Source organism: Centropristis striata, chromosome 1 (genome assembly GCF_030273125.1).
Source record: "Centropristis striata isolate RG_2023a ecotype Rhode Island chromosome 1, C.striata_1.0, whole genome shotgun sequence".
In the NCBI taxonomy this organism is placed as follows: domain Eukaryota; kingdom Metazoa; phylum Chordata; class Actinopteri; order Perciformes; family Serranidae; genus Centropristis; species Centropristis striata.
The window spans coordinates 13,742,124-13,756,931 of NC_081517.1; the positions used below are offsets into that span (position 1 = coordinate 13,742,124).

Genomic DNA, 14,808 nt, shown 5'->3' on the forward strand with positions numbered 1-14,808 from the left:
GACTATACTATCATAGCATAATCCCTTTTTAATTTAACTTTTAATCATGTTTTTTATGATAAATATCAACCTGAAAAGTAACTAAGGCTGGCGGCTAAATGTAGACAATGTGGACAATATTGATAATATTAAAGTACAATTAATTTATTGCAAAGGGCAGAGGTCAGTTGTCAGCTCACCTGAGTCTTGCGGTAGTATGTCCGGGTTGTAGTAACCTTCTCTGCAGCGGCAGCAGTACTGACCGAGCCGAAAGCCTCGGCCGGGAGTTGGTATGCACTGCAACAAACAGAAACACAAGTAACGTCACTTCATAACTTCCCTGACTTCTAGAGGTTATATCAACTACATAATTGCCTCACTCCCTGCAGTTACATGCATTTATTTTACTTTTTTTTTACTCTTTTGTAACACCTAACAATGTAGTTTTGGCCCTAACCTTAGGGAAGTAGTTTTATTTCCTAAACCCTAATGAAAAATGAATCGTGGAAAATTGTGACAACCCCTTTTACTTTCTTACTTTAAGTACATTTTTCTTATAAATACTTTTTAGGAAAAGTCAGGTTTTGAATTCAGAAGTATTTTCACAGTGTAATATAAGTACTGTTTACTTATAAGTAAAGGTTCTGAATATTCATTGTATATATGCAGCATTTTGGTGTAATTTTATTGTTGGATGAAATGTTAATGTAACTGTAACGTAAACTGTGTGAGGCGTAGGTGTAGATATTGTTGACTTTATGTATTTAATTTTAATATGAACCCCACCAAGAATAGTTGTTGCCAACAATACAAATATTATTTATAATATATATATTTAAACAAATAATAATAATTATAACATTAACGATTATAATAATAATAAATAATGATAATATTATTAATAATATAATAATATAATAATAATTAATAGTAATAAATAATACAAAAATATTTATATTTTTTATTAGTATTGTTATAATTATATATATATATATATATAATTATAACAATACTAATAAATAATAATATTAATAATAATGGTAATATTAATGATAATAATTATAATAAGTCTATTTTTTGTAGCAGCTTTTATGGAATAAATCCCCCCCCCCCCCCAAAAAAAAGAAAAGAAATGCAAATCATATATGCAAAAATAAATAATAAAAAGATATAAATGACATAACACAAATGCAGTAAAAAAAAAAATTGAAACCTCAGCCACAAAATAAACATCAGAGGAACAACATGAGACTGCTAACACTGACAGCACCTGAATGAATAAAGGTTTAAAAAGGGGGTCACAGTATTCTCTCTCTCTTTTCCCTCTGAGGCTAGCTTCAATTTAGCCACACACACACACACACACACACACACACACACACACACTTGGAGGCTCTGTGTGTTAATCTAAGTTAAAAGCTAAATGGATACATAATGCCTCTACTGAGAGCATTATCCTTTTGCAGAGAAATCCTGTTCCCGGCACACACACACACACACACACACACACACACACACAGGCCTCACATACGTATATACAAACCCACATCCCCCTTATCAGATGCTCAGAGACTTAATGGCACGGGCTGAACATTAATGTGATATGGATTATAGCGAGCGGTCAACTTAATTCTCCTCCTGGTTGCAGCTCAGTTCAGCTTCAGTCGTAGTAAATCAGGATACAGTCATCTCTAATGTTTGAATTAAAACCACGGCGGACACTTCGGATGTTTTACTGCCTGTTGTTTACATCTATGGAAGTGTGCAAGGCGAATAAAACAGTATGCATGATTAATAAACACTTGACTTCACATCAAGCTTGTGCAACATTAACCCTCTGAACCCCTCCAGCCTGCTAAGCTTAAAATGTATGTTTTCTTAAAAAAACAAAAAAAACCCATTTGAACTTTCCGACAGTCCTTGAAGGGATCATAGGTTACAAAAGTTTATGTAAGAAAAATAACCAAAACAAAGCTTCAAAATCTCTTTATTCTACATGTGTTATTTAAAATAAAGCATTGGCACTAACCAGATCCTGTTAAAAACATTAAATTCTGCTCCTCAGAGACACTGTGAAGACATGATTGATTCTGCTGAAACCAACGGTCACGTGACAAATATTCACTGAAAATCTGTTTACACAGAGCAGAGAGAAGAGGACAGGAGAGGCTGTTTACACAGAGCAGAGAGGAGAGGACAGGAGAGGCTGTTTACACAGAGCTGAGAGGAGAGGACAGGAGAAGCTGTTTACACAGAGCAGAGGGGAGAGGACAGGAGAGGCTGTTTACACAGAGCTGAGAGGAGAGGACAGGAGAAGCTGTTTACACAGAGCAGAGGGGAGAGGACAGGAGAAGCTGTTTACACAGAGCAGAGAAGAGAGGACAGGAGAGGAGAGGTTACTGAACGACAATACTACAATATGTAAAATATGTGGAGAACCAATTTTCTTTACAATTTTCATGACACTCGTGGGCACTTGGAAAAGTGCTCAGATTTTTTTGTTTGACAGTTGACATTATTTCTTAAATGTGGCCTGTATCAGACTCCAGTGTGAACTGCTCACGTTCCTGAACTGACCCCATGACCCCGCAGAAGAACAATAACAGACACGATGGGTCTGTGTGTGAAGATGTCAGAGTTTATGGCTCTGAACAGATGATAACTAGAAGAAGGACGAGGAGAAAGAGGCTTTCTGTGGAGCGACGGCTGCTCCATCTGTACAGAAGAGTGTGTGTGATGAGGAGGCGGAGCCAGGAGTGTTGGGAGCCACTAGACCCCTCAAGTTAAGCTTGTGTCACCCCAAATACTTCTGAAGTCTAAAACCACAATATCCTTCCATTGACTTCCTCCATCATAGCTCTGTTTGTAATCTATCGAGGCACCATTGAGAACATCATCACTGGCTGCATCACTGCATGGTACGGAGGCTGCACTGTCTCCTGCCGAACGACTCTACAACGTTCAGTGAACAAAGCCAGCGGATCCTCGGTGTCCCCCTGCCCTCCCTCGATGACACATTCAATACCCGCCTCAACCACAGAGCCATCAGCATCGCTGGTGACAACTCTGCCACTTCAGCCGCCTGCTTCCAGGGAGAAGGTACCGGAGCCCCCCTCCTCAAGACGCACAAACAGCTTTAATCAACTGTCAGGATGCTGAGCTCTGCCCCCTACCTCCCCCTCTGCCCCCTCCCTCTAGACATAACTCACCCACCCAATAAGGACTTCCTCTGCTGTTTTGCACAATTCCTTGCACTACCTACGAACAACCTCGACTGTCTTTTTGCACCTAGTTTTTATTTTTTCCATTCTATTCTTTTCTTTTCTATTATTTTTAATTTAACCAGCTCCAGAGAACTGGGTCAGAGAGAAACATTATCTCAAATTATCTGTATGTCTTGCACGTATGGAAAAATTGACAATAAATCTATCTATAATCACCATGTCCATAGCCAGGGCAGAATTGTGGGGATTGTCGCTCTAGACCAGGTGTAGGCAACCTGTGGCTCTGGAGCCTCATGTGGCTCTTCAGGTCGTCTGCAGTGGCTGCCTGTGGCTGTGACCAAAACATTTATACAAAATGAAATGGCTATTTGTTTATGTTTTGTTTTTTTTTTGGGCTTTTGTAGCTTTATTGACAGTACAGAGAGTGAAAGGGGAAGACAGAGGGGAAGACATGCGGGAAAGGGCTCCGAGCCGGATTCGAACCCGGGCCGCCCGCTCACGAGGACTCGGCCTCCGTGGTATGCGCTCTACCAGGTGTGCCACCGGGAACGCCCCATGTTTTATTTTTCATTCAACATTGGTGTAGACCCAAAGCAATTTGCATTCTTCGATTGTAAATATGTGCCGTTTATATTAAAACATTATTTTCAAAAAACGTTTTGGTCAACTCAAATGTGCATCATAGCTTACGAAATCTACGGCACCTTAACCTCTACATTTTGCCAACTTTAAGTCTAGTTTTAAGTTTCCCTAGCTTTCGCTTCCAAATCTCTTGAGATATTTTTAAAGTGTCAAGCCTCTCATTTGCACTTTGGTCCTTGCTGCTTTCTGACAAAATAATATTAATTAATGCTCATTATGACCTAATAGTAAAACTGGTAGGCTAGTTTAGATTTAGTAGGCTGTTTTATCGTCATTGTAAGGCTTGAAATAAGGTTTGTGGCTCCACTCAGACATTTTTTCCCTTTTTTCGGCCAACATTGGCTCTTTTGCCCATAAAGGTTGTCAACCCCTGCTTTAGAGTGACATAAAAGAGGCTTCAGGTGGAGGTTGCATTGGAAAACATCAGACCTGGATCTGATTTAGGACCACATGTGAGCAGCTGAGCCACTTTTATATGCAGTCTGAACGTAGTCTAAGCAACGTACAAAATTGCCTATAATTTATAATTTTTTTATTTTTTATTATTTTATAATTATAATTTTTTATAATGCCTATAATTGCCTAAATAAGCCTACATTTTGTTTCCTTTTAACCGTTTGTTTATTGCAATTGAATCAGATTCAAATCAGTTTATTTTGTAGTGGGCGTCATTCAGACACAGTTCCTGGAGAAGGGTGAGAGATTCTCTGAGCTCAGTGCACCTCTGGATGATTTGAGACAAGATGTGACGAGACAAGACTTTAAGAAACGAGGGGACAGAGGGAAGTGGACGACCCAGCATGGTCTCCACTCAGCCAGAGGGTTTGAATCCTCTAAGCCAGGTGTTGGCCAGGCTAGGACGGGACAAAGGCTGCTGTGTGGATTTGGGGATTTTTTTAGGACTGTTCTTGTCTTGTGTTTCAGACCTCTGTGAGTGCGGCGCATAAAGGGGAAGTGTGTCAACGGGGCTGGATTACCGCCGTAATCCATCAGATCATCCTGCAGCCCGCCACCCAGCGCATCCATCTTTAAATAGACAGCTGAGATGAGAGGTAGAGGGATTGGGTCTGCACCGACAGGCTGGCAGGGAGGAAGGGGGGAGCTGAGAGACGGGTGGAGGTGGAGGTGGAGGAGGGGGACAGACAGAGGAGTGAAAGTATAAATGCATGAAAGCATGAGGGAAGGATAAAAGGCAAAAAACAAAAGTACTGAGCGCAGACAGAAAGAGCTTAAAACCTTTTTTAGTTTTAAGTGTATTTGTGTGATGTAACTAAAAGTCACAAACAGTTTAAACAGCTTGTAGGATACCGACAATAATGATGTCTTAACCCACTAAAGTACTGTAGTTATGTGGAGTATTTTCTATTTTATGCAACTTCTAAGAGGTAAATATTATAATGTTTACTGCACTACATTTGTCTGAAAGCTTTAGTTACTTTTCAGATGACGGTTAGTCCTTGTTTGAATGTTTGTGATAAACTGAAGGATGAAGAGTTCCTTTATGTTCTGAGAAAATTCTCCTTCAGCTAAATAAACTGAAACCCATTTGGATCAGCTGGAAAAGTACTCGTCACAAAGCTGAAAAAAGCTGTTTTTCTGACTTTTAAGCAGGACAGCAATGCTACAAACATATGATGATTTTATGATGCATTGCTGAAGATTAACCTACTACTAAAATATATAAGGAGTTAAAATTAGCACAGCCGGAAACATCTACAGCAATAGAATGCAACATAAACATTAATGCAGCAGGAATTAACCCTCTGAACCTCCGGCAGATTCAAAAAGTATGTTTTCTTTAGAAAATCATCACAAATGCACCTTTTGCCATAGAAACTGTGAAAACAGGCTTTACCATCAGAGTTTGACCTTTCCAACAGTCCTTGAACGGATCATCAGTTACAAAAGTTTCCGTTATTAAATAGTGACCAAGACAAAGCTTAAAATGTTGATATTTGTGTCAGAATCTCTTTGATCTACATGTTTAATTTAAAATAAAGCGTTGATAAAAAGCAGATTTATATTAAAAATCCAAGTTTTTCCAAAGCTGTTTGGTGGGCACAGGATATTTCTATCAGTATCACATTATTCTACATTTAAAACGTGTTAAAAAATAATGCGTTTGCACTAACCAGATCTGGTTAAAAACATGTGGAATATAGAATATGATGCAAACTGTAGATTAACCTACTACTAAATGTAGATAAGAAATTAGCACAACCGGAAACATCTAAGCAGTAAAATGCAACATAAACATTAATGCAGCAGGAATTAACCCTTTGAACCCCCCGTGGATTTGAAAAGTATGTTTCCTTGAGGAAATCATCAGAAATACATTTTCCGACGGTCCTTGAATGGATTATCTGTTGCAAAAGTTTACATTGGAAAAATAACCAAAACAAAGCCTAAAATGTTGATATTTGTGTCAGAATCTCTTTATTCTACATGTGTAATTTAAAATAAAGTTTGCATTAACCAGATCCTGTTAAAAAACATTAAATTCTGCTCCTCAGAAACACTGTGAAGACATGATTGATTCTGCTGAGACCAACGGTCACGTGACAAATATTCACTGAAAATCTGTTTACACAGAGCAGAGAGGAGAGGACAGGAGAGGCTGTTTACACAGAGCAGAGAGGAGAGAACAGGAGAGGCTGTTTACACAGAGCAGAGAGGAGAGGACAGGAGAGTTTGGAAACATGACAATACTTCCATATGTGGAGACACAATTGTTTTTCCAATATTCATGACAGTTGTGGGCACTTGGGAAAGTGTTTTTATTTAAATTTAATTTTATTCAATTTTTGAAAAACAATTCACCAGGGAAATTCAGCTTGCATTTTTTCTTTTATGTAATTTTATCAGTGTTATTCTGCACAAAGACATGTTTGAGTTGTTCCAACTTCAAGCCATGATTGTGCTGATTCAAAAGAGCTGGGCAGAGCTGGGCATATAGTTATATAGATTTTTGAAATACAAGGCCACAGAGAGGAACATGTTAAAAAAGAAAGAAAGAAAAATGCCCTGAAAGTGCTTGTTGAGGTTCAGAGGGTTAAATATATAGTTTGCTTCTACATACTTGTCATCAACTACATTTTTGAATGCAGTACTCTTACTCGCGTGGAGTATTTTAATTCTTTTACTGAAAAAATCTTTCTCAATCATCACCTATGAATTCTAGAAGTGTGTGTGTGTGTGTGTGTGTGTGTGTCTGTGTGTCTGTGTGTGTCTGTGTGTGTGCAGATCCACTGCTCTCTGTCTGTTTTATCTTTCTTCTTTTCATTTTGCTGTGTTCAGGATGTTCCTGGGAGCCTCCCTCTGAGCACCAAGATACCAAAATAGCGACACAGCAAATGCAAATATAATGCAGCGAAACGCCAAGTAAACACAGCTCATTCCAAAGTCAGAGTGGATCTGAGGTTTCCCTGTGCTGGCTGTGAGAAATCTCTCCTCTCTGGTGTGATGGATGAGTCAAACCTCAGCCAGGAGAGACTTATGTTCATGTCACGATGTTGGAAATTATATCCTGAAATAGCATTTTTCTTAAGTCTAACTGTGTTCTATTTTTCTAACCTAAAGGAAGTGGTTTTGGTGGCTATTCTAAATGTTATTCCCTCTAAAGTTCTGGCTTGAAACTCCATGCCTGTTTGTGTTTGATGATGATAAGCCGAGTAAAACCAGAGATAAGGAACTCGATGTCTCCTCATTTACCTCTAGGATAATCACAGCCTCAAGAAAATGTACAACTACAAACTAGAGACCGAGAGCATTCTGAGGATGGATGGCTTTACACACTCTATTCACAATAAGGGGGTTTCTCAGCAGGCAACACAACACAAATTTTTGCAATACAATCACACAAAAATACAGAAATCTACAAAATTTCAAAAGTTTTTGAAACCAAATCACAATATGGATATGTATCTGCTGTTCTCCAGGACTTAATTTTGTTATTTTGGAGGGATTTTTGACCATTTTAAGTGGTTAAATGCTCAAAACTAGCACCAAATCTGTGTAACAAATCGTGCCAACTAGGGCTGGGCAATATGGACAAAATCCTCTATCCCTATATAAGTAATTTCATATCTCAATAACAATATATCATGATAAATCATTGTTTTCTGGTTATTCTGGTTATATCGTCATATTGCCCAGCCCTAGTGCTTGTTAGTATCAAATCAGACAATGTCAATGACAATTTTGTGTCATTGATATCGATATCTCGATATTCATCACAATATGATGCCAATGAAAGACGATAAATTATTGTATTGAATTATTGCCCAACCCTATTGCCAACCCAAATTCAACCTCTTATAGTATGTTATATATTTGTAACCAACATTTAAAGTATGAATGCTGGGAGTGAAAAAAACATAATTTTAAAAATCTGATTTTATGTTGTTTGGTTAGGGTTAGGTTTGTTTTTTTGTGTTCAAAATGTTGATCCAGTAAGTCAAAGTAAAATGCTAATTATCAGGCCATACATTTTTTTTATTCAAATGGTGATTTAAAAAATCTGATTTTATGTTGTTTTTTTATTTTTGGGGTTCTAAATGTTAATCCAGTGAGTCAAAGTGAAACAATAATTATCAGGTCATATAGGTTAGGTTGTGCTGAAATAAATTATACCAACATGGCATGGTAAACATGTTTTAAGTGGTAAATACATGCAGAAAAAAAAGGGTTCGAAAACTGAAAAAACACATGAGCTCCGTCTCTGTGTGTAACTTTGTGTTTTTCTTGCTTATGTCTATAATGTGATACAGCCACAGTATAAGTCCAGCATGCTGCACGCTTATTGGCCCACTGATGCTGATGATATTTACACTTTAGGTATTGAAAATTGGTATTAAATGACAAGGCATTTTTCAAAACCGTGGAGGCAATTTTGTTGGTACCTAAATATATCAAACTTCAGTCCTTAGCCCTTCTGACTGACATGAAATCTTCCAATATCTGAAATGTCCCTTTCTTTCCAGCTCCAAACTGCTGCTTTTCCAACACATGTGAAGCATCTAAACGCGCTCCAACCTGTGGTCTTGGAGGTCGCAACGTTTAAAACCCGAAAATCCCAAAACCTGCCCTCATCACAGGCTGCACAGAGATTATTATTATGTTTCATGTGAATCATTAACAGATGAGGCTGAAAGTGATTTAGTGTTTCACAAAAAGGGGACATGCTGATGACTCATTAATCTGAGGTACGGGACAGTGTGTGTCTGCTGTCTGCTGGGTAAAAACCATTGCCCAGCTTTAACATTTTTAAAGGAGCCCCTTTAAAATCTGACCTCAAGATATCTGAAGGAAAATGGCATCTGTGGGCAGCCGTCAAGTCCCCAGGAAGAGTAAAGAAACGTCTGTAAGTCAACTGATGGTTTTTTTTAAACGTCACAACCCAAAAAAGTTTGATCCATTGGGTCTGAAAAAACATTCTGAGTGCGCCTGACTGTCTTTAGTGCGCCTCTCCAAGGGCCCATTAGGTGCAGGACATCCGGATCATTTTTAAGCACAGAAGTCAAACTCTTTGACAGACATGCTGACACCATGCAGTTTACCCCCTGCAGTGAAATATGTTATTTTTACCTATTGCATTTGAATATTTCTGCATACTCGGGTCTCTAAAGTATAAACTGTCTCTGAGTTGCATAAATTGGGACTCTTGTGGATTCAATAAGCCCAATTTTCTTTGTGTGTGATGATGTTAGTCACCGTAGCAGTGTAGTATATTTTATGTTACAAGTGGTATATTTTATGTTACTTTTAATGTAAGTCTTTTACTAAAGGGCCACAGTCTAACCTTTTGTTCAGAACAGACCTGTAACAACTGGTTTAAACCAGAATAACGAACTGTAGGATCTGGGATTTGTCAGACAGTAGAGGCGTTTGGAATTTGAATATGAACAAGTATAGGTTGAATTCCTTTTAAGGCTAAAAGGTAGACTTAGCAGCGTGTTCGTTCCCGGGAAAACATGGCCATGCGCTGGGTGAGGTACGTTACAAACAGAATTGTTTAAATATTCTTACACACAGACAGAAAAGTCAGGGAGAACACAGGCTTCATTGGACTCGGGGCCACCTTTTTTCAGCAGCAGCAATTTCCCTGAAGTGAGAGCATTTTTTTTCTAAAACTTTTCCTTGAAAATGAGCTGCTGTGACCTCTAGGATAATCTCAGCCTTGTGAAACTTTACAACCACAAACTAGAGACCTAGAGCATTCAGAGGATGGATGCTATTTACTCTACTGTATTTGAATATTTGTGCACACAAAGGTCCCTAGACAGGCTTTGAATGACATAAACTTGGTATCATTGGAAAGCTGAGACTCTAGTGGATTCAATGAGCCCAGTTTTCTTCATATGTGATGATAGTCAGTGAAACTTGAGCTCAGTGTATAAAATGAGCTGCTGTGACCTCTAGGATAATCACAGCCTCATGAAACTTTACATCCACAAACTAGACACCTAGAGCATTCAGAGGATAGATGGCTGAGACACTATTCACAATAAGGGGGTTTCTATGCAGGCAACACAACACAAGTGCTGCCATCCAATTGCAGAAAAATGCAGAAATCTACCAAACCAAATCACAGCATGGATTTTTCTCTGATGTTCTCAAGGACTTGGTGTCTTAATGTGATATTTTGGAGGGATTTTTGACCATTTTTAATTGTTAAAATGGTCAAATATAGCACCAAATCTGTGTGGTGCCAACCCAAATTTGACCTCTTATGTTATATTTGTAACCAACATTTAAAATTCTTCAGCAGGCAGGCAACACAACACAAGTTCTCGCCATACAATTGCCGGAAAATGCAGAAATCTGCAAAATGTCAAATGTTTTTGAAATCAAATCACAGCATGGATTTTTCTGTAGTGTTCCTCAATGTCTTGGTGTCTTAATTGGGTATTTTGGAAGGATTTTAGCAATTCTTGAGTGGTCAAAAATGGTCAAATTTAGCATCAAATCTGTTGTTGAGATGTTACATCTACTGTCGACCTGTTATCTCCCCCTAAAAATCCTCTGTCCCCAACCCCCAAAACTCTATAAAAGGCTAAAAATTGTGCAAAAAAGATCAACTTTTCTACTCAGTTTCAGCTCAGAGATGCCCAGCAGCAGGTGTTTCTTTACCTCCATGGTGGTGCGGTTGCATTGGTGAGTATCAGCAAACCAGCCGTCTCCGCTCGTACATTGGTCCAAGTCGATGTCCTGAATGTTGACGTCCACACGGATCACACCTCTGACACAGAAACACACACACACACACACACACACACACACACACACACACACAAAGGAGGAGGGAGACACGTGTGAAAGAGTAAAGAAATCAGAGTGGCTCCAAATATCAGCAGACTTATTAGAATAATCCTTTTTTCTTCTCCTTTGTCTGCAGAAAGCTGCGTGGCCTTTTAGCGGATTCACTTTTTAATGTCAGATTTTATCCAATTCAAACACATTTTCTTTTTAATTCCAAATGCTTATCAAACTTTCCTGCAGAGTCCTGGAGAAAAGGCCGACAGAGGACTGAAATGGCAGGTGAGAAACACAACACTGCTACTGAGTTTTAACAGATCTCACAGTGTTTTATTCTACATGTAACAGACACATTTTGGACGTTGAGACTGAGTGAGTCTGGAAAGTTTCTCTCCTCTTCTCTGCTTCATGGCTGGCACGTTGCTCTGCATGCCAGTTTTCTGCTTCCAGATCAGAGAGGAAGTATTCATATTAACAGAAATGATTTATTGCTCATCTCTCTTCAGACTGTGTGCGTTCCAGTTCAGCCTCTCGGCTACATTCAGAGTCTCAGCTGTGCTTCAGTCTGAGGTGAGGGAAAGTGTTTATGGTTTGCAAATATCAAGTGTGAAATGAAAAACACCTAATTTGATCCAGTTTTGCAGAAAACGGCAAATATCTAGTGGCAGATATTGATTATAGACTTATTTATATCAGTATCAGCATATATGTTGTCAGATATGTACTGATGCAAATTTTTATTTTTTTATTATTTTTATTTTTTTTACAAAATATTTAATGCTGAAAACAATGCTTGGGGTGATTTAGCAATCATGTTCATTTTTCCTTCTTTCTTTTTTAAATGGCCAGAAGTTGACTGATACTGGACAGATATACAGTGCAACTTTATTTTATTTTTATTTTTTAAAATACATTCTTTATCTAAGTGGTAGGTAATTGAATACAAATATATATTACTATTTAGCTGTTTATTTGAATTTTATTTGTTTAAATGCTAAGTAATTGACGGATATCAAAAAATAACTACTATTTAGCTATTTATTTTATTCTGAATCATTCTTTATTTAAGTGGTCAGTAATGAATGATACTCAATATACAGTACTATTTAGCTATTTATATGTATTTATTTAAATGGTAGGTAATTGACAGATTCAAATTTAAAGCAATATTTAGCCATTTATTTATTTTAATGGTTTAATTGAATGCTACTGAACTTACAGTATGATTTAACTTTTTATTTTTATTTAGCTAAATGATGAATCATTGACGGATACACGAAAAATAAAGTAATTTTTAGCAATTTAATTGATTTCAATATATTCTTTATTGTATGTCAGTAATTAAATGATACTGAAATTACAGTACTGGTGTATGTTTAGCTTAATAAGGCCCAATAAAGCTAAACAACATTATTATCATTAGACGTACAAAATTGGCACACGCGTCAGAACTGATGAAAAAAAATGCATCCAACCTGCTCCACAGCGCCCCCAAACACACGCCAGGGTCGGGTTAAAGTTCCATGGATATTCATGAAATTTGATGGGATTATTGCTCTTTAAGAACAAATATATTTATATGTATTTTTAGGTCAGCCATGTGCTCTGATGTTTATTTAGCTATTCATTTTTAATTTTTACTCAGTATTCATTTCGACAATTGGGTGACAGTGCAATACATTGTTAGTATAATGTATAACAACTAATAATAGAGGTAAATATTCTTTGATAAAGTATTTGAGAAAGCTGTCCTAAGAGTACTTTTGCAGAGTCAGTGCACAATTCACATAGAAAAAGTCTATTTCTATAGACACAAACATTTCCACATCTGTCAGACTGCTCATTAATACCCACTCTGGAATAAAAGAGGTGACATATTTAACAATAAATTCAAAACATAGAAGAGGTTTTATGAAACTGTCTTGTGGGCAGTTTATTTTGAGCCACCGATTTGTAAAAATTAATTCCATTATTTCAGTGTTTGTAATGTACCATTAGTGTGTGAGAGAGTGTGTGTGTGTGTGTGTGTGTGTGTGTGTGTGTGTGTGTGTTTTGGTTTGTGTGTGAGCCCTGACCTGAACTCTGGTGTGAGGTCAGGCTTGAGGCCGTAGAAGGATGCGGACAGGGTGAGCGTCCAGCCGGGGATGAACAGTCCGTCCTCACAGTCGAGGAAGGGGGCGCTGGCCCAGCGCACCCCGCTGTGATTGGTCACGTAGCTGTCGCCCTGCCTCCACTTGGGCGTGTCCAAGGTGCTGAGGTCGTTGAGGAGCACCCGCTTGGACAGGCCCGCCGTCGGCTGGTTGGGCTCCGGGAACTTAAAGCTCCTGAACCAGCTGTCGTCGGGGGCCGGCGCCGGCGGGTGCAGGCTCTCCCAGGCCTTGGACAAGTCCTGGAGGATGATGGTCTGAACCTTCGCCGCCGGGTTGCGGGAGGCACAGAGGACCAGCTGCGGCACCGGGGAGGTCGGGTCGGCGTCGAAGGTGAGCAGGGCCCGCCGGATGATCAGGTCCGCCTCCAGGAGGGCGCGGACCATGGCGTGGTACCACTCCATGTCCTCCTGCACCGTGCTCTCCCGCAGGTCGCTCGCCTGGAAGATCATGTTGAGGAAGTTGGCCGTGTTGGCCAGCACGTCCATAGCGGGCCGCAGGGGGGCACTAAAGCTGGCGGGCAGGGATCTGGTCTGCGGCGGCAGGCTGTACGCCCGTGAGCAGCGTGCTGCCTCCACAGTGGACGGGTCTGCAGTGTACAGGAAGGTCTCTGCGGGGGACCAGTCATCTTCCTGCACTGTGGAAGCTACTGAAGGCGTCCCTGCAAACCCAGAAGGCTCCGGGGGTCTGAAGGAGCCAGAGGGGGAAACCTCTGGGCTTCCTGTGCTGTTTGTAGAAAAGTCAGTGGTGTTGTCTGCCCTCACTGTGACTCCTCCTGCTGTGGAGTCTGGAGTCACCTGCGCTCTGAGGAGGCATGGGAGCAGAAGAAGAAGCCAGACAGGACCCATCCTGAAGAAGAGGAGGGAGGAGGGGAAGGGGGGGTCACACTCGTGCAACACCTTCTCTTTTTGGCTCTTGACCCCGTTTGTAGTTCCCTTAAGGAGAGGAAAAAGCGTCACATGTTTGCGGAGGTTTGGACTTTCTTCGTCTTCACATCAGCGACGCGCTGCAGCAGCAGCAGCAGCAGCAGCAGGTGTCCGGGAGGAGCGCGGCCACTCTGTCTGCAGCGCTCACACTCGGAGCGCACAGCTCCATCTGTGCACACGCGCACGGGCACGCGCACACTCGCACAAAGTGGTAGACCTTAAACCTACGTGCCCTCGGCGGTGGAGAAAGGCACAGCATGCAGGGAGCTGTCCCCGCATCTCCGCACAGTCCGTCCGGTGGCTCCCTCGAATTTTTAGTCGCAAAGGCGTGCGCCAAAACCTCCGGAGCAAAGCAAACGCAGCGTGCGCAAGAAAGGGGAGGAGGAGGAGGGAGGAGCAGGAGAAGGGGGGAAAGCCTCAAAGTTGTGGGATACCCGTGTCCAAGAGGGAGGAGGAGAGAAGTGTGTCGTAGAGATGGAGAGAGCAAATCCTCCCTTTTCTCTCCTCTCCTCTCCTTCTGGCTGCTGCCGCTCTGCTATCTGTTGCTCCAAAGAGCCTCGAGCCCATCTGACGGAGGCTTGTGATGCTTGTCCATCCTCCCTCTCCTCCCCCTCTCCTCCCTCCCTCCTATCA

The 14,808-nt window shown here is 40.4% G+C and overlaps 1 protein-coding gene across 1 annotated transcript in view; it reads right to left on the bottom strand.

Annotated features, from left to right (window-relative positions):
* Positions 1-14,808, bottom strand: part of gpr179 (G protein-coupled receptor 179) — a 32,517-nt gene extending 17,709 nt beyond the window's left edge. The window contains exons 1-3 of the mRNA XM_059331869.1: positions 13,178-14,808; positions 10,977-11,085; positions 180-276 (exon numbers count right to left, since the gene is read on the bottom strand). Coding sequence (XP_059187852.1) covers positions 180-276; positions 10,977-11,085; positions 13,178-14,097 — 1,126 coding nt within the window. The 5' untranslated portion in view covers positions 14,098-14,808. The remainder of the gene's footprint in view (positions 1-179; positions 277-10,976; positions 11,086-13,177) is intronic.